Source organism: Bos taurus, chromosome 16 (genome assembly GCF_002263795.3).
Source record: "Bos taurus isolate L1 Dominette 01449 registration number 42190680 breed Hereford chromosome 16, ARS-UCD2.0, whole genome shotgun sequence".
In the NCBI taxonomy this organism is placed as follows: domain Eukaryota; kingdom Metazoa; phylum Chordata; class Mammalia; order Artiodactyla; family Bovidae; genus Bos; species Bos taurus.
This window is the reverse complement of record NC_037343.1, coordinates 41,833,647-41,855,180: the sequence shown is the minus strand read 5'-3', so window position 1 is coordinate 41,855,180 and position 21,534 is coordinate 41,833,647. Positions and strand designations below refer to the sequence as shown.

Here is a 21,534-nt window from a genome sequence, read left to right as displayed (position 1 = left end):
GTCTGAAAATAAAAGGAACAGAAAAGGTAGACCATGTCAGCACTAACCAAAATAAGGCTGCTGTCGGTGGTTCCGTGGTAAAGAATCCACCTGCCAGTGCAGGAGACTTGGATTCAATCCCTGGGTCGGGAAGACCCCTGGAGAAGGAAATGGCAACCCCCTCCAGTACTCTTGCCTGGGAAATCCCATAGACAGGGGAGCCTGATGAGCTGCAGCCCATGGGGTTGCAAGAGAGTCACACAACTGAGCAACTCAACAACAAAAAGTAATTTATTAGTGTTAAAGCAGACTTTGAGACAAGGGGAATTACCAAAGTGAATAAGGGACATACAGCAGTGGTAAAAGGCTCGATTTAATGGATAGTTTCAGGCTAACCTATAGTTTTGATGAGGCCACACTGACTTCCTTTGCTCTAGATGCCTATATCCTCCTATGGACTGTTCTCTACTTCCCATATTAACTCCTGTGGACTGTTCTCTATTTCCCATATTAACATACTTCCCGTCCCCAGTGAGACGTTACCCTCTTATGACGAACTATCTGACTGGAAACGTGAGACCAGCTGTGGTCCTGACCGAGCTCCTGTCTGCTCGCTCAGGGAACACATCTTTCTCTGGTGTTTGCTGTTCCTCTTTTAGCATAGGGTCTGGTGCACCATAGACTTTAAATAGTCCACAAAAGGCTGAATGCAAACTCCTACTAGCCCGATTTCCAGCTTTTCACACTTGAGGTGAACTTACAGCCGTGGTCACCTGAGCCCCATGTCCAGACCTGGAGTTGGAGGTCTCTGTGTGGAGCAGTAGGTTTACGGGACGCATCCAGGAAGAAGAAGGACTTGCGGCTATGAGCTGTTTTTGTTTTTGTCCCTGTTTCCCAGCTCTTCTGCTCCATGTCTGCCACCTTCACCCTCAATTTCTTTCGTTCTGGAATTCAGTTTGGAAGTTGGGGTTCCTTCCAGCTCCCTGGGCTGCTGAACTTCGGCGAGTTTAAGGTATGTTTTGTCCTTGCGCTCAGAATTTCTTTTTTGACCCGTGACAATTGCTCTTAAGTAAAGTATCAGAGAGAAGCTGGCAGAGGTAGGTGCACCTGGGCCCTGTAGTCTTCTGCATGCGTGTGCTCAGTGTGGGCAGGATTCCAGCACCGCTTCGGCTCTCGTCTCTGTCTTCTCTGCTCCTGCCCCTTCCTGTTCTCACAGGCACTCTGGTTTTTCTCTCTCCCTCCCCTGCCCTTTCTCTCAGTGCTCTGACTCTGATAAAAAATGTCATCTCTGGACAGCTATGGACTTGGGTTTCTTCATCGCGATGGGGGTCATTGGGGGCCTCCTGGGAGCCACGTTCAACTGTCTGAACAAGAGGCTTGCAAAGTACCGTATGCGAAACGTGCACCCGAAACCTAAGCTCGTCAGGTACCCTCGCAGTCGCCTCCCCCACCTGCTGTGGCTCCCCGGCCCTGTGTGGACCGGGCCATCTCTCCTGAGGAATAGACCCCACTTCCCACGCCAGCTTCCAGGTCATGTCTAAGACTGAGAACAGAAATGTGTTTATCAGACAGTCCAAGAGACTGCGGCTGAGCTTAACTTATATCAGAGCCACTCTGGCTCCCGGCCTCTCTGGACTTGGCCACGGGACACGTGGCAGAGTCAGTATCGGCCCCGCCAAGGGTTGCGCTGTCATGAGACTCTCACCTGGGACTTAAAGTGGGAAGCCGTTCATTCCTTGGAGAGAGATGATGTGGCCGCAGCAGCCTCGCCACTACCACCTGTACAGATTTGTACATAGAGATTGCTGGAACACAGCAAGCCGCTGATACATTCTGCGCGTGTGCTGACTGCCCAGGGGCAGCTCTGCGTGCTCTGGGGCAGGGAGGGTTGGGGGTAGGCAGTTTCAAGTTCCCAAGACCAGGTAGCTTTGTGACCCATGCTAACAGCTGTGCTTGCCCCCTAGAGTCTTGGAGAGCCTCCTGGTGACCCTGGTGACCACCGTGGTGGTGTTTGTGGCCTCCATGGTGTTGGGAGAATGCCGCCAGGTGACTTCTGCGGCTCAAGTCGGGAATGACTCCATCCCGCTCCAGGTAACCCCCTGTGCACCTGCTGCCCTTGTCCTACGTCCACAGAGACGAAGCATCGAGAATGTACGACGTGCCTCTGTTGAGAGCCAGTAGGTGCATCGGTTCACTGTTCCACACCTGAGTCAGATTGCTGGGTGGGGGATGGGGGTGGGCTGGGGTTCGTAGCTGTCATTTTACCTAAGAGAGGGTGTTCACCAAACTGGCTCTTTTTCACTTTTGTGAACAGTCCTGGTCATCATAGAGGGGACTCCTGTCTCTCCCCCGACCCCCACAGTGAGGTAGGCATTGGAGCTTAGTTTACAATGTGTGTTGGGTCTAAGAGTGAACCCTAGGGTGGAGGCTGGAGGTTCTCTCAGTACATGTCTTAATGGCCCCTGGGGAGCTACTGGAGTCCCTCCGAGCCCCTTTGGGCTTTTGTCTAGAACGGCTGCATCTTCCATGTCCCCAGGAACACTAAATGGCTAGAATATACTCAATCAGAGGTCAGTAAACTATGGTCCATGGACCACATCTAGCCCTTGGCAACTGCTTGTTATTGTGTAGCCCCCGAGCTAAAAATGGTTTTTACAGTTCTAAGAGTTGGGAAAGGAAAGCCAGAAGAACATGCACTAGAGACTATATGTGGCTTGCAAAGCCTAAAATAGTTACTCTCTGGCTTTTCACAGGAAAAATCTGTTGATCCCGGTTGATGGTTATTCCCCAAGACCACCTCCTTTCCAGGCCAATACTTTCCAAAGTGTGTTCTAAGGAGCATTTATACACGATTCAAGAGCAAACAAATGGAAACAGATTCTGTGGTCAAATGAGATAACCAGGCCTAAGTAGGTTTCTTAAACACAGGACTTCTCCGGGCCTTTAAAGTTCCAGTAAGTGTTAGGAATGTTCGGCGTGTTCTTCGTGTGCCAGGTGCTCCACTAAGCACTGCACACCCATGACCTCACTTAGTTTTTACCATGGCCGCTCTGGCTAGTATTGTCCCCACTTGACAGATGAGAAAACTGAGGCAAACTGAGGTCTTGCCCAAGACCAGTCAGCTAGTAATAGGTAGCCTGAGATAGGTGTCATTCCCCTGTTACAGATGAGGAAACGGAAGCTTCACGAAATGGAGTACCTTTCCTGAAGTCATAGGAGGGTGACAGGGTGCATGTTGGGTCTGTCTGATCATGGAGCCTGTTCCCTGCTCGTTGCAGATACACTGATTTCCAGCAAGTGCAGTGATGCTCCTCTATGCGCTTGACCACAGGACTCTTTCCAGAGCGCCTTCAGCACTGGGTTCATCCAGACCTAAGTTGGGGAAACATTGCATTGTTGGTTATTAAGCTGTTTCCTCAGCTTGTCCACCCTCGACAACTGTGCACACACATCCCAGTTGCCTTCTCCTCCATGCCAGGTTCTGCCCATAGGGGGCGCTCCCTGTTTCCTGCAGCAGCCTTCATTGGGCTGTTGCCCAGCCAGGCGCACCTCGTAGAATTATACTAGCCCATGGTCTGCTATCATTACAGTGTCCACGTAAGGGCATCTCTACAGTATCATTGATAGAATGGGATCCAGGAACGATCCGTCTCCTCAGTTAGCTTTGCAGTAACACCCATTAGTTGTTTGCCCAGGGACAGGTATGAGGTTCACCCCCTGTGCTGCTGAACACCAGCAGCCAGAAAACAAACACCGCACTGATGAGTCTAGCAGTGCCAGGCTCTCATCTGCTCACACAAGATGATGAAGGGGGTAAGAGGGCTGGGATGTGAAGAAATCCCGTCTTTTCCCAACTTGGGTTTTGTTCAGCCAGGTGAGGGATAGGCAGCCAGGAGCAAGGTATCTGCAGTAGGCCTCATAGACACAGGTTTCTTCTGCAGCAAACTCGGGGCAGAGGCTTTTTCCACTTGGAACAAAGCTGGGCTTAGGTACACAGTGCCCACTCTCCTCTGCAGCCACCTGACCACTCTGGGCCTCTTGTCAGGCCTCTACCTCGTCCTCCACGGTCCGTGGTCCCTGGGGGCCAGGCTTCCCCCAGTGCCTCTGACAGAAGTAGCACTGAGCCAGACCTACAGTGAATCTTGGGTATAGTTATATTTTTGTTGCAGCTGTGGATGAATAAGGGCCATCATCCTGATTCTTTCTCAAAATCTGAGGAATACAGTATCACAGTTGGCTGCTTTTGGATCTCAATCTACTTTTGCTACCTGTTTTATTATGAGTAAAGCTTGCATGCCAGGTTTGCTGCAACCTCTCTGGAGACGTCCCAGTTGAAATCTCAAGTGCCCTGGTCAGGGACCTGTGTTTGACTTTTTGATTCTTGTTTCTCAGGTCACATCAGAAGATGTGAATTCAAGTATCAAGACCTTTTTTTGTCCCAACGAGACCTACAATGACATGGCCACCCTCTTCTTCAATCCCCAGGAGTCTGCCATCCTTCAGCTTTTCCACCAGGATAGTGAGTCTCAGGGGCTGGGCTTTGGGGCAGGTACAAATGATTATTCACCCGCCCCTTCCGTTTACCCTCAGACACAGCTTGGCTTACCCCTAATTTTGAGCAAGAACAGGGCTTTTTGTTGGTGACATCACCCCAGACAAAGATAGGCTTTCTGCCTCCAGCACTGGAGGTGAACCGGACAGGATGCAGTAGGACCTGGTGGGAGCTGGCTGGTCTGGGAGGCCTTGGTAAGCATCTTGGTGGACTCAGGTCAGTCTGCTCTTGCTTCGCAGGTACATTTAGCCCCGTCACTTTGGCCTTGTTCTTCGTCCTCTATTTCTCACTTGCGTGTTGGACTTACGGCATTTCTGTTCCAAGTGGCCTTTTCGTGCCTTCTCTGCTGTGTGGAGCTGCTTTTGGACGTTTAGTTGCCAATGTCCTCAAAAGGTACTCTGTGCATGTGTGTGTGTGTGTGTGCGCGTGCGCACGTATGCACATGTGTAGGAATCATAGCTTCCCACATGGCTTCCCCGGAGGCTCAACAGTAAAGAATCCACCTGCAGTGCAGGAGACCTGGGTTTGATCCCTGGGTCGGGAAGATTCCCTGGAGAAGGAAATGGCAACCCACTCCAGTATTCTCGCCTGGGAAATCCTGTGGACAGAGGCGCCTGGCGGGCCATAGTCTGTAGGATCTCAATAGTCCGACATGTCTTAGCGACTGAACTACCCTCACCCCACCACACACTGTGTGATTCTGAGCCATGTTCTCGGTCTGTTTCTTCACCAGCTACATTGGATTGGGCCATATCTACTCCGGGACCTTTGCCTTGATTGGTGCTGCGGCTTTCTTGGGTGGGGTCGTCCGCATGACCATCAGTCTCACGGTCATCTTGATTGAGTCTACCAACGAGATCACTTATGGTCTTCCCATTATGATCACCCTGATGGTGAGTGCGCCCCTTCTAGGCCTCGTTCAGGTTCAGGGCCCAGTTCCCCCCACAGCAGCCTATTTTTAAGCCTTTCCTTTGTATTTCAGGTGGCCAAATGGACAGGGGACTTTTTCAATAAAGGCATTTATGACATCCACGTGGGCCTGCGCGGCGTGCCGCTGCTAGAATGGGAGACAGAGGTGGAAATGGACAAGTAAGGCCAGGATTTCTCTTTGTGTCCTAGTTCCAGAATTTATAGAGTCTAGGGCCCAGGAACTTTTGTATCAGGGGGTAGTAGTACAGATTCTTGGGTTGGAAGAAGGTAAGTAACAGTGGCAAGCACGTTTGTCCCCAAGTGTTTGCTGGAGAGTGGAGTGGCCCCGTGGGCTGGAGGCTGGGGTGGGCAGGGTCGCTTCATGGACTGTTCAGCCGCTGTGGCATTCTAGTGAAACAGGAAGTGTTACGATTGAATGTTTAAGGGTCCGATCCTTGTGAGTGACAGCAAGCTTGCCTCATGTGTGCCCAGTGAAGAGTTGTCTATCAGCGGTGACTCCTCTGGGCATAAACACCAGCTTATCCATCAGGCCTCTCATGTCTGGAATCACGTGAGGTGCTTAAAGTCTGTCCCGTAGGAGTCAGCCAGCTTCCAGAAAGGACCAGCCAGTCAGTATTTCCAACGTTGCAGGCTATGTGGTCTCTATCACAGTTATCCAGTTCTACCATTTTAGTGCAGAAGCACCCGTGGACAACATGTAAATGAGCAAGCATGACCAGATTGGACCTGTGGGTGATAGTTGCCATCCCTGGTCTAAAGGGACACCCAAAGATTTTCATTTTAATTCCCGTGTCATTAGCAGTTCAATGGTGATACATGACATGTGCCATGGGGTGCTGAGGAGGGATGGCCAAAACCCTGGGCAAGCGGATGGGGTTCATGGTGAGGGGGCGTTTGTATAGAGATGAGGGTCTTGGCCCACCCATCTGACAAGGCAGGGAAGAGCATATTCCAGGCACAGGGAACAGTGCATATGAAGGGGATGGGAGTACCAAGAAACACGTGTGTTCAAGGATCGGCTGGAGGTGGTTCAGAAGAGGGACCCTGGTGGTCCAGGCAGTACGGAGAGGGAGCATGGCTATGTCACGGCTGCTCCCAGTGCCACGGGCTCCGTCGTGAGGCTGGACCACTTCTCTCCCTCCCGCAGACTGCGAGCCAGCGACATCATGGAGCCCAATCTGACCTACGTCTACCCGCACACCCGCATCCAGTCCCTGGTCAGCATCCTACGCACCACCGTCCACCACGCCTTCCCGGTGGTCACAGAGAACCGGGGCAACGAGAGGGAGTTCATGAAGGGCAACCAGCTCATCAGTAACAACATCAAATTCAAGGTAAAGAAAGTGATCCTGGAGGAGGGGTGGACCATGGACAAGTGGTTCCCTGACACACACACTGACCCCATGCTTGTCGTACCCTGTATACAGGGTGGCCCTGGTTGGCTCTTGAGAAAGTCAGCATTCTTGTCATCATACGCGACAGTGAGTAAGGACTGGACAGGGAGTAAGGACTTCGTTAGGCCATCAGGATGTGTGTGCATTCTCACTCCAGCAAGCCTGTGGATAAGTGGTGGTTTTAATCAGCCTACCAGGCTCCTCAGTCCATGGGATTTTCCAGGCAAGAATACTGGAGTGGGGAGCCGTTCCCTTCTTCAGGGGATCTTCCTGATGGAGGGATCGAACCCGTCTCTCCCACAATGCAGCCAGATTCTTTACCATATGAGCCACCAGGGAAGCCTGGTTTTAATCAGCAGTGGTTAGCATTCAGTGCAGGTTGTCCCAGAGAGGGTTCTGAATTGCCAACAGTGGGCTTTGACCTACTTAAGAAAGACGTTCGTAGGAAGCTGTGGGACAGACAGGGAAGCTGAGGAACCAGGCATGGTGCACCCTGGATGAGCAGGTGGCTGGCGGCTCCTCTGTGGGTACCAGGAGGCATCAGCATTGAGGGAGGGTCCCACTGCCTCACTTGGGCCACGTGCCCACCCTTGGCTTTGGAGGTTGGGGGCACATCAGTTGACAGGCCTGCAGAGATATGACGTGGGAGCACTGCCTTGCTGTCCCCACATCAAAGGAGTCGGGCCGTGGAGCCGGCAGAAACCTTGGGCTCCAGGAGGCTCCTTGAATCACAAGTCTCTGAGCCGCCATGCAGGTTTCTTGCCGTTCTGGTGTGGGCCTGTGCCTTTTGACCCTCAGGGTCACCCACCTCCTCCCCTGAGTGGATGCTAGCCCGCCCTTGAGCAGCAGTCTGTCATCACTGCCCCTTCCCATCCTCAGAAGTCCAGCATCCTCACCCGCGCCGGCGAGCAGCGCCGGCGAAGCCAGTCCATGAAGTCCTACCCATCCAGTGAGCTGCGCAACATGTGCGATGAGCATGTGACCTCTGAGGAGCCAGGCGAGAAGGAGGATCTCCTGCAGCAGATGCTGGAGCGGAGGTGAGGGGGCCCCTCGCCCGGGGCCATCCCTGGGAGTGCGGGCGGGGCTTGGGGCTGTGGACGGGACACGGTCCTGCTGAGGGTGTCCTAGGCAGCGTCTGGTTTTTGTATAACAGATACACCCCCTACCCCAACCTATACCCTGACCAGTCCCCGAGCGAAGACTGGACCATGGAGGAACGCTTCCGCCCGCTGACCTTCCACGGCCTGATCCTGCGCTCGCAGCTCGTCACCCTGCTCGTCCGAGGAGTCTGTTACTCTGAAAGCCAGTCGGTGAGTCTCCCTTCTTGTCCACACCAGGCCTCTGGAAAGCATGAGGGTGCTTGGAACCCAGTCCCCACACCTGCTGTTGAGCAGTGCGTGCAATCCCCGCTGCCCTATGCTGAGCAGGGCTCAGAGTCCCTCCAGGGCCTTGCCCCTTAGTCTCTGCATCTGTTGTTAAGTGTCCTTCTAGCCAGTAGCCTTTTAATATAATTTCTACACTTCAATTTCTGCCATGTATGCACTTTGTTACACGTGTTATCCAAAGAAATGCCTTTGTTCTTGTTCATTTCCCTGTAGTCTTTTCTTTGCTTTGGTTTATGTGTGTTCAAAGTGGTCCATATAGTGACCTGCAACACACTTCACCCCTTCAGATGGAGCCTGAAAAACTCACACAGAGACCTAGTTCCCAAACTAATTTTCCTTTGGGTCTTGCCCGTGGGCAGCCAGCCTGAGGTCACCCATGGTCTGACTAGCCTGCAGAAGAGCAACTCACGTGGGCAGGACAGGAAGGGCCACGGATGGAGTAGCTCAGGCTTGGGGGTATGGCATGTGGGAGGCCCAACCTCACTGGAATGGCCCAAGGGACGAGAGTTGGAGGAATGAAGCAGGCCAGACTATACAGGGCCTCGCCTGCAGACAGAAGCCACCAGTGCTGGCCTGAGGAAGCCCTGGGGGTCAGCGGTGGACAGCAAAGACCGTGGGCCAAGGGGAGGGAAGGGGAAGAAGATTGGGGAGGAGTGGTGACTGGCCTGAGAGCTGATGGTCTCGGTGCCCTGTAACGGTCAGCGGCCTTGAGAGCTGAGGGAAAGTCCAGAAGACTCAGGATGCAGGAATAGTGGTAAAGCTCCCTTGTGACTTTACTGGGCTGACTTTCCTGGGGCTGCTGTTTGCAGTCGCTGCAAACTGGGCAAAATCCCACAGGCGGGCCCCTCAGATGCTTCCAGCAACAGCAGTGTGTCCTTGCTTGGTTTTGAAGGCCCTGGGACAGAACGCCCGGTCGGCCGGGCTGTGCTTCCTCTGAAGGCTCCAGGAGAGGATTCTTGCCTTCCTCATTTGTGGTGGGTGCCCTCGGCCTGCCCTGGCTGGAGGGCCATCAATTGTGTCTGCCTCTTTGTTACCCGGCCCTCCCTCTGTGCCCTCGCCTCTTTTAGCAGGACACCAGTCCCTGGGTTTGGGGCCCACCCTCCTCCACGTGACCTCATTTTACCTTGACTACATCTGTAAAAGCCTCTTTTCCAAGAAGGCTACATTCACAGATTCTAGGCATTAGAATGCAGACGAATCTTTTAGGGGACTCAAGTCGCTACAGCTACAGCTACTATTAGCACTTTTCTCACTGAAACTCTAGAATAGCTCACATCTGTTCTACAGATGAAAGGGACGTTCAGAGAAGTTAGGAGACCCGCCCAGGGGACACAGCTAGGGAATTGGCTGAGAAATGGCTTTGGAGCAGGAGGTCTCACTCCAGAGCACCTGTCCTGGCCCTGCACTGCCCGCCTGGCTCTCAGACATTGAGGGAGGGTCCCCTAAACGTGGCTCCACCAGCGGCCACATCCAGTGCAAAGGACAGTGTCTGGGTTGGGATTGCAGAGTGCCAGCCAGCCACGCCTCTCCTACGCCGAGATGGCTGAGGATTACCCGAGGTACCCCGACATCCACGACCTGGACCTGACCCTGCTGAACCCGCGCATGATTGTGGTGAGCAGGGCTTCCCTGGGGGCCGGGGCTGGGTGAGGAGGCTGAGGGCCCATCCCGCACGGCCTGCTCCTCGTCTGCGTGGCTAGAGTCACATCTTGGGCAGGCAGGACTGGCTGTGGGTCACCATGTTGTCTCCTCTGCAGGACGTCACCCCATACATGAACCCCGCACCCTTCACTGTTTCGCCCAACACCCACGTCTCCCAAGTGTTCAACCTGTTCAGGACGATGGGCCTGCGGCATCTGCCAGTGGTAAATGCGGTGGGCGAGGTGAGTCAGAACCTGTGAGGCTGTGTCTCCTGGAGGGGAGCCTCTAAGCTCAGCGCTATAGGAGGAGCAGCAGAACCCCACAGGGGTGCCCCTCAAACTCAACCTGCTCTGCGCTCCCCCAGCAAAAGTGAGGGGCGGAGGGGTGGGCGGGAGAGAAGCAGCTTCCGAAACCTTCCCCTTTGGCCTCCTGGGTGTTTCCTACATGTGGTCTCCTGTGTGGCTGGCAGGTGGAGCCAGTGTCACACTGGTCTTCCTTTCTGTGGAACAGGAAAGCTTAGGCCTGGAGCTTCCCTGGGGCCTCAGTGGTAAAGGATCCATCGGCCAGTGCAGGCAACGCGAGTTCAATCCCTGAGTGGTACAGATCCCCTGGAGAAGGAAATGGCATCCCACTCCAGTATTCTTGCCTGGAGAATTCCATGGACAGAGGAGCCTGGCAGGCTACAGCCCATGGACTCACAAAAGAGTGGGACACAGCTTAGCAACTAAACAACAAACCTCTCTATATCCTAAAATCTTTCTCTTCTCGTTGGACTTGGTGGTGCCTTCTTATGGGAAGGGGGTCAGTTCCCTACCTGTTACGGGAATTTATAACACTAAATGAGAGAATTTCAGGCAAACTACTCAAGAGAGTGTTAAAAGATAAACTACCTACCTAATTATTATTACAGATTTTTCCATTTTTTTCTTCTTAGAACTTCATTTTTTTTCTTACTACAGCAGTATTTGATTGTAGAAAAGTGTGAAACTATAGATTAAAAAAAAAAAATCTCTATAGAGGCAGCCATGTTAATTTTTTAAAGTATCTCTTGTTTTTTCTTCTGCATCTAGGAGTAAGAGACTTTGTATGTCAAGTTTCAGTGAAAACGTTACCAGTGCCTGTACTGTTTCATATCTTAATTTTTCAATGAATCTATGGGAAATGACTTTCCATGGCAAAAAGTATTCCTTTAGGACATTTTAATGGCTCAAGAGCATTCTGTTGTACAGTTGCCTGGTCACTTACTCAGTTCTCTGTGGTGGGATATTTAGTTAAATTTCACTGTGAAAGTGAAAATGTGAGTGTGTTATTCACTCAGTCGTGTCCAGCTCTTTGTGACCCCATGGACTGTAGCCTGCCAGGCTCCTCTGTCCATGGGATTTCCCAGGCAAGAATACGGGAGTGGATTGCCATTTCCTTCTCCAGGGGATCTTCCCAACCCGGGGCTCACACGCAGGTCTCCTGCCCCGTGTCTCCAGCATTGCAGGCAGATTTTTTTTTTTACAGTCACTGTAATGGTCACCTTTCTGAGGCTTTCAGTCAGTGCCCCCTAGCTGCCTTGCAGGAAATGACGCTTCTCCAAAATGAGGGCTACCCAGCAGAACCCCGATAGCATACATGCCCTTACATGTGTTTAGTGGCTGGAGGTGGAATCGTGTTCCTTGGAACACAGCTGTGCTGACAGTTTTGGGACACCCACCCCAGTGAGACATGAGTCACTGCAGTGACTGTGGAACCCCCTGGTTTTCTGGACTCTCCTGCTCTGCTGAGCTGCTTTTGCTGGTTTAGGGAGGAGGGTGGGTTCCCTACACAAAGCAGTTCTCTGGATACCAGCTGGGTGTCCTCAACTCAGTTCAGTCCTGACACTGTCTACCTGGGGATGGTGTCATGTCCCTTGGGTTAAGGGCTCAGCCCCAAAGACGGTTCACCGTACCCCTCCCCCACCTCGGTTCTCAATCGAAAGTCTAGGTTGTCACCTGTGCTCCTGACTGACTGGCTATAAATAGAAGGTTCCCATGACCCCCTGCTCACAGAATTCAGAGCAACAGTTACTCATATTCTTTCATTAATGTCTTTCTTCATTCAGTCATTTGTTTACTCATTTGTTCATTATTTATTGACTTATCGGCTGTGCTGGGTCTGTTGCTGCACAGGCTTTTCTCTGTTTGTGGTGAGCGGGGGGCTACTCTCTAGTTGTGGTGCGTGGGCTTCTCATTACAGTGGCTTCTCTTGTGCAGAATACAGGCTCTAGGCAGGTGGGATTCAGTGGTTGCAGCTTCTGGGCTCTAAAGCACATGTTCAGTGGTAGTGGTCACAGCCTTAGCTGATCCATGACCTGTGGGATCTTCCCAGACCAGGGGTTGAACCCATGTCTCCTGCACTGCCAGGCAGATTCTTTACCACGGAGCCACCAGGGAAGCACCCCCTCGTATTCTTTTATAATAGATTGTAGTCCATAACCTGGAATGGGCAGATGGAAGAGATACACAGGGCAGGGGATGGGGGAAGGGGAGGCTGAGCTCTGCCTCCTCTCTGGCAGGCTGGGCACCCTGCTGTCACCTCACGGGTTCACCAGCCTGGACGCTCTCCAAACCCTGTGGTTCAGGTTTAATAGAAGCTTCATGTCACAGGTGTGGTTGATTACATCTGTGGCCATTGGCGATGGATTCAGCATTTCCCACCGCCCCCCACCCCCACCCCACCGGGTAGGTAGGGCTGACAGCTCCAATCCCTTAGTCATACACTTAGTTCCCTGGGAAACCAGCCTCCATCCTTAAAGGCTTCCCAGAAGTGACGACATTAGCATAAACTCAGCTGTGGTTGAAAGGGGCTTGTTATGAATAACAAGACACCCTTATTATTCACCACTTAGGAAGTGCTGAGAGTTTTAAGAGCTGTGTGCCAGAAACTAGGCTGATGACCAAATATATTTTTCTTACTATAAATCCAATATCACAGTGACTCAGGTAGTTCTGAATGGTGAAGCCGGCTGGGTGTGGTGGCTGTGAAGCTACAGATGGTGAGCTCTGCTTAAGAAGACATTAGTGTCCAGATTCCAGCTGGCCCAGCTCAAATCTCTGCGACTGAATTTGTCCCATTGGCTTCCAGCTTGCGATCCCGAGCTTTCTCTGTATCTCGTTTCCATCTAGAAATGAGGTGCCCTTCGAAACAAGCGTCCTGATCGTGTTGTCGGGTCTGCCCTGGTCCTTCCGAGACCTGATTCTGGCCCTGCCGCCTGAGACAGGCCGGGCAAGCTCTGTTCACTCAGTCAGTCAGTTGTCTTCCCAGTGGGTTTCACTCTGCAGGTGACTTGGGTCTTTTCTTCCTGGTCCTAGATCGTGGGGGTCATCACACGACACAACCTGACGCACGAGTTTCTGCAGGCCCGGCTGCGGCAGCACTACCAGACCCTCTGACAGCGGGCTCAGGCTCAGCCTCACAGCCGCGTGCCGGCTGCCCTCTCCGGAAGCCGCCTTGGAGGGCAGCAGCTCGGGCTCCGCCACCACGGCTGGCCAGACTGTTCCCGGGCACGGAAGATCCCCAGTCACCCACTCGCTTGGAAAGCCTACAGTCATCGAACACTTTGCCGTCAGAGATCCTGGGGGTGGTATGGGACCATCAGAGCCTGGATTTGTCTCACTGCTCAGCAAGTATCTTCCCGTTTTCTGCTTCCTGCGTTCCTCCATCCAGTGCCGACCTAGGCCCCAGCCCCTGTCCCTGCTAGCACCAGGACCAGAGGAGAGTCAGGCCTTGCCCGCTGGAGGGTGACCCTCAGAGCAGGTGTCCCGCCTCCTCTTTGCCACTTTCCTAGGGAAGCCAGCTGTTGCCTTAAAGCATCATGGGAAGGGCTTTGGCCAAGGCAAACACGGGTTGGGGGAGATATGCCAGTTGCGGAACTCAGTGAATGAGGAATTGGGCCCTGAGAAAACCACCCATGTTTCAGAGAGCACCCCCCCCCCCAACTCATTGAGACTCAAGTTGACACCTTCACTAGTTCATTTTAAGGGAAGTTCTTCTGGGTGTGAGGTGGGGCCCTGTGGTGTGAACCTCCTTGGAACCACCAGCTCCAGAAGCACAAAGCGTTTAAATCCTGCTCGTGGTCCCTGAACTTTATGATAAAGCTGATGACAGGGTCAGATTTCCACCTGTCCCAGCTTTGAGCATTTCGGCTTTCTCTCTAATTTCCTGATTACCCATGGTCTCCTTGTGCTGTCTTTTCACCTCGGTCCTTCTCCTCTCCATCAGATTACTAAACTTCCTCAAGTTCTACCTGCCTTTTCGTGGTGAAGCAGCCACAGCCCAGAGGACCTTGCATCACCCCTAAAAGCAGGGCTCCCTTAGATAAAACTGCTTCACTTGACCCTGGGGAACAGTGCCATTATTCATAAGACGGGAGGGAGTGAATCCTGAACCAGGAATGTGGGCGGGTCCGTGATGTGGCTGAGAAAGCCCGAGTGTGACCGCACAGCAGGTGTTCATTCGAGGAAGAGGGTGTCTGCCCTTCATAAGCATCTCACACTCGCCTGCTGCCAGCCGTCCCCACCCTCCTGAGGGGCTCAGCAGCGGCAACCTCAGGAAGGGTTAATGGGTAGTGGGAGGTGCTTCCTGCCAGCTCACACCCCAAGGTTTTAGCGTCAGACATAGGAAGCCTCCCTCTCTGTTTCTGTGACTCAGTTTCCCTCTCGGCTGTTTGGTCATCTCTGAACAGGCACCCAGAATGAGCATCTGTGTGTCAAGCATTTGCACTTACTTTCCTCTTTGTTCTCTCTACATTCAGCAGCATGTTTTTTTCTTTTTTAAATTGGAAGACAATTGCTTTATAATGTTGTATTGGTCTCTGCTGTATTAACAGCTTGGATCAGTCATAATTATATACATATACACACAGCCCCCTCTCTGGAGCCTCCCTCCCTCCCATCCCTTTAGACAGCCCCACAGCAAATGTGCTTGAAGACTCAAGATGGCATCTGTTTGCATTTAGTTAGTTCCCGTTTTTTTTTTTTCTTTAATCATGGAAGTTGCCAGAGGGCATTAGTGCCAGGCCACAGCAAGGCTTTTCTCTCCCCTGAGCCTCCCAGCTTTGTTGCCAAGACTGCTGTTCAGCCTGGGGATGAGTACCCACCCTGCTTTGCCAGCTCTGGTCTTGTGCTCCACGCACTCTAGGGAACAACACCCGCACCCAAGGGCTGTTTCCACATTGTCCCCAGTGACTAGGGCCCCTCTGTTCTTCCCTTTTTCTCATCTCTTTGATCAACATGACTTTGATATATAAATTTTTTGACTCCCTTGGGTGCACTTGACTTATGAAACACAGATGAACATTCCAGTAAGTAATTGAGGAACTCACCAGGAACAAAAGAGCAAGCCCTCCTAAGTGTGATGGTGTTCAGCCAGCTGCCACTGTTCTCAGGCAGCATCCAGAACTGGAACCTGCTCCCCTCTTGCTGCCTTTCTCCCCTTCCTGAAATTGGCAGGACTGAGGTCCTCCCACCTTCAGGGGGCGGGGTCATACAGCTGTCTGGGAGGCTGCCCTGGGTGAGTGTTGCTGGAATTTATCCTTCCCGCACACCATGTTGTGTTTAAGTCACCTGATATTTTGTTCCCATCGGTGCAGCCCAGAGATAGATGGCAGAATGCAGACACCTCCCTCCCCCTGAACAGATGCATCAGACCCAAACCCAGCCCCTCTGGAATGGCACGTCATTGTCCTCTCCTGGCGTCTGCCCTTTCCAGACAAGCCCAAAGACTAGCACAGCTCCACTTGTAACACAATTAACTGTCAGCCTCATTCCTTTGATTTCTGTTAGTTAGAAACCTGCATTTCAACATCTTGCCTGTTTGCAGCACGGTCACCTCCCAGGGATGTGGCCTCAATAGATTCTCAGGGGCCAAGCTTGGGATTGGCTAGAGGTGGTGTCATGTTCCCCAGCTGAGGTGTCAGGGGAGGGAGCAAGTCCCACCCCACTGTGGGACCTTTGTGCTCTGAGAAATAACTGCTCATGACCACAGAGGATGAGATGTTTAGATAGCATCACCAACTCAGTGGACATGCATCTGAGCAAACTCTGGGAGATAGTGAAGGACAGGAAGCCTGGTGTGCTGCAGTCCATGGCGGTGTAAAGAGTCAGACACGACTCAGCAACTGAGCGATAAAAACAGCTACGTTTCATTAACAGTTCCTGGCTGGGATGGACACTTGCTTGCTTGACCCAGCTGACCATATGACATTTCTCATGCAAAGTCACGCACTGACATGGCCCTCGGGGATGAAAAAGCCTGCAGGAAGGCCAGCAGCACCCTGGCGGCCCCACAGCAGTGATGTGCAGTATTACGCCACAGCTTGTGGACCTTGATCATCTCGTCAGTAGCAGCTTCCTTCTTCTCTTTGCACTGTTTATACAGTAACGTTAGCTAATTCTATGGTGTATATAAATTGTATTTTTTTTTAATTTGTAAAGTTCTATTTTTATTTGAACTCTTGAAACTTGGAGGTTCTCATTGTAACCGTAATGTGTCAGAATAAAACGTCTCCATCCATCTCCATCATCCTTTTGTCTCCACAGTGCCCTTTTTTTAGCGTGGTGAGGACTTGTTTTCCTTTCATTCCTCCCCCCTCTCTAACATGTACAGATTGCAAAGGTAGAGAGGGGTGTGTAGCCTCAGGTCTCCTGTAGCTCTCCCAGCAGGACTCTTCATCCTCAGGGGGCCACTTGGCACCTTAATGTAAGAATCACTTAGTCCTAAAGATCTCAGCAAAAACCACAGCAGTAGCCCTGCTCTGTCCCCGCTTCAGATCAACACTGCCGGGCTTGTTCACAGGTCCTTTCCACCTATAATATCGCCTGTCCTCACAGGCACTCCCTCACAGAACAGCTGGTGAATCCATTCAGTTCCTGCCAGTGCTTCATTTAGGATACAGCCCTGCGGGCAGATTCCCCCAGTGTCCAACCAGAAGAAATGGACCCGGTGCTGGGCCTAAGGACTTTCAGACCTTGGTGCCAGCCTCCATCACTGCCACCTCTCAGGGCTTTTGGGTCACATTGTGTTTTGCCGGAAATGTGATTTCTTGGTCTCTGGGTGATCTGCTTTGAGTTGCTGTCCCCCAGTGGCAGAAACACTGGCTGGGCTTTCCTGGTGGCTCAGATAGTAAAGAATCTGCCAGCGGTGCAGGAGACCTGGGTTCAACCCCTGGGTTGGGATGATCGATCCCTGGAGGATGGCATGGCAGCCCACTCCAGTATTCTTGCCTGGAGAATCCCATGAGCAGAGGAGTCTGGCGGGCTACAATCCATGGGGTCGCAAAGTTGGCCAGGACTGAGCGACTAAGCACAGTGGCAGAAGCAGCCTCAGCCTACTCAGGCCCCTCCATGCATCCTCCCTCAGCTGTCACCCCTTCACCCATCCCTGCTTCAACCTGTCCCTCCCGCAATTCATCACCCCTTCCACCCATTCCCCAGTGTCCTCTAGGTTCCAGGGGCGTCTCATGTATTTGGCACGTTCAGTCAATCCCATCCATGAGAACCTGCTGTGTCACTGTGACACCTTGGCAGTGAGCCCAGCTCCCCCCCTCCTCCCCTGCCAGCAGCCCCTGCTCCCCCAGTGCCAGACCTCAGGAGCCAGACGCTTCCTTTCTCTCCACCCTCCTGGTCCTTGTTAGTCCTCTGTTCTTAGTTTTCCACCCTCTGCATTCAAAATCCACGCAAAGAACATCTCTTTTAGAAGCAGTTACCTTAGAGTTCTTTCCCTACCTCCCTGCCTAACCATCAATTCTCTGCTGGCCTCCCCCTCACTCTACATGGAGCATATTACTACTTTACTTCCTCTTCTCTCAGTTTCTGTACAATCTGACCAACTATATGTAGGGTGCCTGCTGTGCCACATGCTGCAGGGCCTGCTGAAGGGGCATTTACCTCCAGGAGCTTGCAGATCAGGGACACAGACCCAGTTGCATACCCAGGCATGTTGTGGTGACTGGTAATAGTTATAAAATGCTGCCAGTGAAGAGCTTGATCTGTCCTGGGCATGTGGTATCCTGGAAGGCTTCAGGGAAGAAGTAGCATTCTTAATGAGCTTAAGAAATGAGTAAAATGTTTGGGAGAGGTGGGGAGCTCTGGATTAAGGGCATCTACGTGGAAGGAACAGCATGAATAAAGGCATGGGGAAGTGAAGGTGTAGGGGTGTTGGAGGAATGTCATAAAATCTGACACAGCGAGTGTGGTGTCAGGGGTAATGGGTGGGAGGTGGCTCAGAGCCCTGCTCCCTGGTGCAGGTAAACCAGGGCAACACCCATTTCAGAAGCAGATACAAAGAAACTACCTCTTCAGCAGCTCCCACCTCAGTAAAACATGCAAGTCCAAACACCTTGAACATGAATTTGGGAAAACCAGTGGCTAATTTTTAAATTTGGTGCCCCAAAGATGCATGAAGTTGAAGTATGTCAGCACAGCAAACATTCCTTTCTTCATTTTGCTCAGCTTTTAAGCCCAAATATTCTGCCTATTCTTCAAAGAACTGCTGAAGAAGAACGAAAGTGCAATTCACTCAGCTGCCACACTTAACTCTCAAAAGGTGTCAGAGAAGAGTTAGTGTCCTGATTTCATATATGCCCCTCTAAAAAAAGGATAAGTGTAACCAAATAATACTGTGTGTACAAAAGTGTCATACTGAGGACAGTCTACCTTAGATGTGACCAGGAAAAAAACCCAAATGTTTATAAGTTTTCTTTTCAATACCTAAGTGCTCTGAATGTGAGCAAGTCTGAGTAAAGATAAAGGCCCTTTTGGTCTCCTAGGGCTTTTTCAGAATCAGTGGTGAGGCTGCAGTGTGAGTGAGAGCAAGTAGAGAGCTGCAGTTTGAGCCCCTACCCGCCAAACACACACACACTTGGAGGGAGAAATGAAAGGAAGCTGAAGCCCAAAGCCACACACCACCAAGGATGAACATGATGTGAACTACGGATGTTGGATGATTATGATGTGTCAGTGTAGGTTCATCGATGATAACAAGTGTCGCTCTCTGGTGGGGATGTTGGTTATGGAAGAGGATGTGAACGGGGGGTGGGCAGGGGTACGTACGGAGACTCGGTAGCCCTGCTCCCTGGTACAGGTAAACCAGGGCAACACCCATTTCAGAAGCAGATACAAAGAAACTACCTCTTCAGTGGCTCAATTTTGCTGTGAACCTAAAACTGCTCCCCCAAACAAGTTAATTCCTTTAAAAAAAGAATGAAAAAGGAACTGAGAATTCTTCTCTCCAACAAAAGGTAAAATGACAAGGAGTATCAGGCTGAACTCCCTTCCGGAAATGAAAGAAATCACACCAACCCGAGCCTACTGCTTCTGTCCATGGTGCTGAAGTTTATTCATTTTCAAACTGATGTTGGTAACAGGTGATTAAAACTTAACACATGGGTGGGAGAGGTGGAGAAGCCACAGTTAAATCACTTTGTCTACATTTAGCATAAAATGTGAGAAATGTTGACAAGAAGCTGATGCTTGAATAGAATGCTCGTCACAGCTCAACTTGATGGCAACCAGATGCGACAAAGTTGAGTGAGAGACCCCAGGGGATTCTCTTGAAGACTGCCCGGGGCCTGGCCTGCCTTTTCCTCCCTGGCCATTATCTTCGATACTACAAGAGAGCAGAGACATGTTTGGTTTGGTGACCTGACTCCACTGGAAAAGCCAGCTTCATCAGACTGTGCTCCCTTCCCACCAGCCTCCACTCCAGCCTGATGACCCTCTGACTTCTATAAACTGGTAAACAAATTGCCCATTAGGAACTAGTAAAGTCAGTCCTGCTCAATTTCAATCCTTTGGGATCTGATGATTCTGCAAAGGACACAAACTACCAATCAGCAAAGCACAGGTTATTTGGCCCCATGAACAATTTAAGTCCCCAGTGCTCGTGGCAGTAAAGTCTTTTTTTCTTAGCATTCTCTCAGAAAACTGTAGCTGAGGTTGGTATCATTGTCCTGAGACTCAGAGCACACCCTCCTCCCTGCCAAGTTGGGGCAGAAATTTCAAAGGGGTTGCTTCTATGCTGTCCCTTTCCTACTGAAGGCATTCCCTGGCGATGTTCTTTCACAAGGTTTGAACTTCAATGAAGCCACAATTTCCTTCCTCCCCATCCCATTTCCATTCTCAGGTCCTCTTACCCGGAAGCTGTTGCAGCCCAATCCACTCTGGGCTCCAATCCTGTCCATCCTTCCCCCGAAGCAGCTGGACCTCCGCAGGCTCCGAGGGGCAGTGAGCAGTGCCCTCAGCTTGCTCTTCAGGAGGGCAGATCTATCGGAGGATTCCCAGGGGCCCCGCCCGAGGACGCCCCCCTCTCTCTGGGCTGGGTTGACCTCCCCCATCCAGGGAGGCATCTCTGAAAGGGGGCTGAGAGGGGCCCCAGCTTCTTCATTCTGCTCACTTAGTACTTGTGAGGGCACAGCCTCATCTTCTAAAGGCATCTTGTCCTCCAAACGGTCCAGCAAATTCTTTACAAAAGGAAAACAGGGAAAGGGAGAGGTCTCGCTGCCTGGCACAATGTCACAACCCCCTCACCCCAGACCATGCCGCTTCCCTGGCCCTACCTTGAAATCCATCAGGTCTGCATTGGACACAGAGCCATACACGGGATTTGCTCCTGTTTGCCCTGGGAGCTGAAATGCCAGAAAGAGGAGGAAGCTCACGGTGATGGCGGAGGAGCCCATGCTGGCGTCGGTCAAGGAATGGTCGGTCTGGTGCTTGCTGCCTCCTCCCTGTCCTCTTTGGCCTTTTGCTGTTGGCCTTTGTCCGTCTCTGTCTCCCAGCTGCCCTGAGCCTCCTCTTTTTATAGCCCCCTGGCTCTCTGGGAGCTCGTCCGGGAGAGGGACGGAACCCTCCCCATTCTGTCACTTGCAGTGATAAAGCAGCTGAGTGAGGAAGCAGCAGAAGATGCCCTTTTAAAGTTATCAGTCCAGCCTGCTTGTCACAGCCCCTCTGCCTTGAGCAGCCCCGACAACCCCCAGGACCCTCAGCTGCAGGAGCCACATTCTTGTTGATTTGCCTCAAGAGGTTCCCACTTCAAAGGTGTGAGAAGAGCAAAAAAGAGTCCTTGGTTATCTCACAACGATGCCTCCGGCTTCTTTCTCCTCGGCAACGGGACTCATGCGGGGAAGCAGAGGGTGACGGTTGGCGGGCACCCAGCTCCCCTGTTGGTTTGCCGCTCAGCTGTCAGGGCTCCAAATAAGGGCGGGAGGGGAGGATGTGGCAGGCAGCCGGCTGCTCGGCTCAGGACAAATTAGTCCAGATGCTGGCGCTGGCCTCACACCTGACTCATCAGCAGTGGCGAGAGCAGACCTCTCCCTCCGCAGGGCTTCCCCCACCCCTGACTGTCCCTCTCAGTGTCCAGGTGAAGAGAAAGTAGTTTTCTAGAGTCCTAAGTCAGCCGGAACCAAATGGGACCAATGTCCCAAGAACTCCACTCCCCAAAAGAAACACAAGACAAGTTTTGGGAACACGATCATTCCTGTGCAGAGCCTGCCCTCCTTCACTGCATGGTTCCCTCAAAGGTGTGGGGGGAACTTGACTCTAGAAGGATGCTGATATTTTCATTTATGGAAGCTTGCTGCTTCTAGAAACTCACACTCGGATGTGAAGTTTGTAACACCTCGCACCTTCCTAGG

At 52.0% G+C, this 21,534-nt stretch overlaps 2 protein-coding genes across 5 annotated transcripts in view; one reads left to right on the top strand and one right to left on the bottom strand.

The window, feature by feature from the left end:
- The window catches only part of CLCN6 (chloride voltage-gated channel 6), a 30,816-nt gene extending 17,465 nt beyond the window's left edge, over positions 1-13,351 (top strand). The window contains exons 11-23 of one of the 4 annotated variants that reach the window (NM_001205870.1): positions 878-991; positions 1,239-1,405; positions 1,944-2,070; positions 4,372-4,498; positions 4,771-4,924; positions 5,265-5,424; positions 5,514-5,620; positions 6,609-6,795; positions 7,735-7,892; positions 8,009-8,165; positions 9,747-9,854; positions 9,998-10,123; positions 13,217-13,351. In NM_001205870.1, the coding sequence (NP_001192799.1) occupies positions 878-991; positions 1,239-1,405; positions 1,944-2,070; positions 4,372-4,498; positions 4,771-4,924; positions 5,265-5,424; positions 5,514-5,620; positions 6,609-6,795; positions 7,735-7,892; positions 8,009-8,165; positions 9,747-9,854; positions 9,998-10,123; positions 13,217-13,297 (1,773 nt within the window). In that variant the 3' untranslated portion in view covers positions 13,298-13,351. Of the gene's footprint in view, positions 1-877; positions 992-1,238; positions 1,406-1,943; positions 2,071-4,371; positions 4,499-4,770; positions 4,925-5,264; positions 5,425-5,513; positions 5,621-6,608; positions 6,796-7,734; positions 7,893-8,008; positions 8,182-9,527; positions 9,855-9,997; positions 10,124-13,216 lie in introns of those variants that run through there. The other 3 variants (XR_001502066.3, XM_059875397.1, XM_059875398.1) reach the window with 3 other exon arrangements.
- Positions 13,352-19,499: 6,148 nt separating this feature from the next.
- NPPA (natriuretic peptide A) lies at positions 19,500-20,580 on the bottom strand. Its single transcript, NM_174124.1, has 3 exons — positions 20,461-20,580; positions 20,038-20,364; positions 19,500-19,511 (listed from the first exon to the last, which is right to left on the bottom strand). The coding sequence occupies exons 1-3, from the start codon at positions 20,578-20,580 to the stop codon at positions 19,500-19,502; spliced, it is 459 nt and encodes a 152-aa protein (NP_776549.1).
- Between the last annotated feature and the right edge of the window lie 954 nt (positions 20,581-21,534).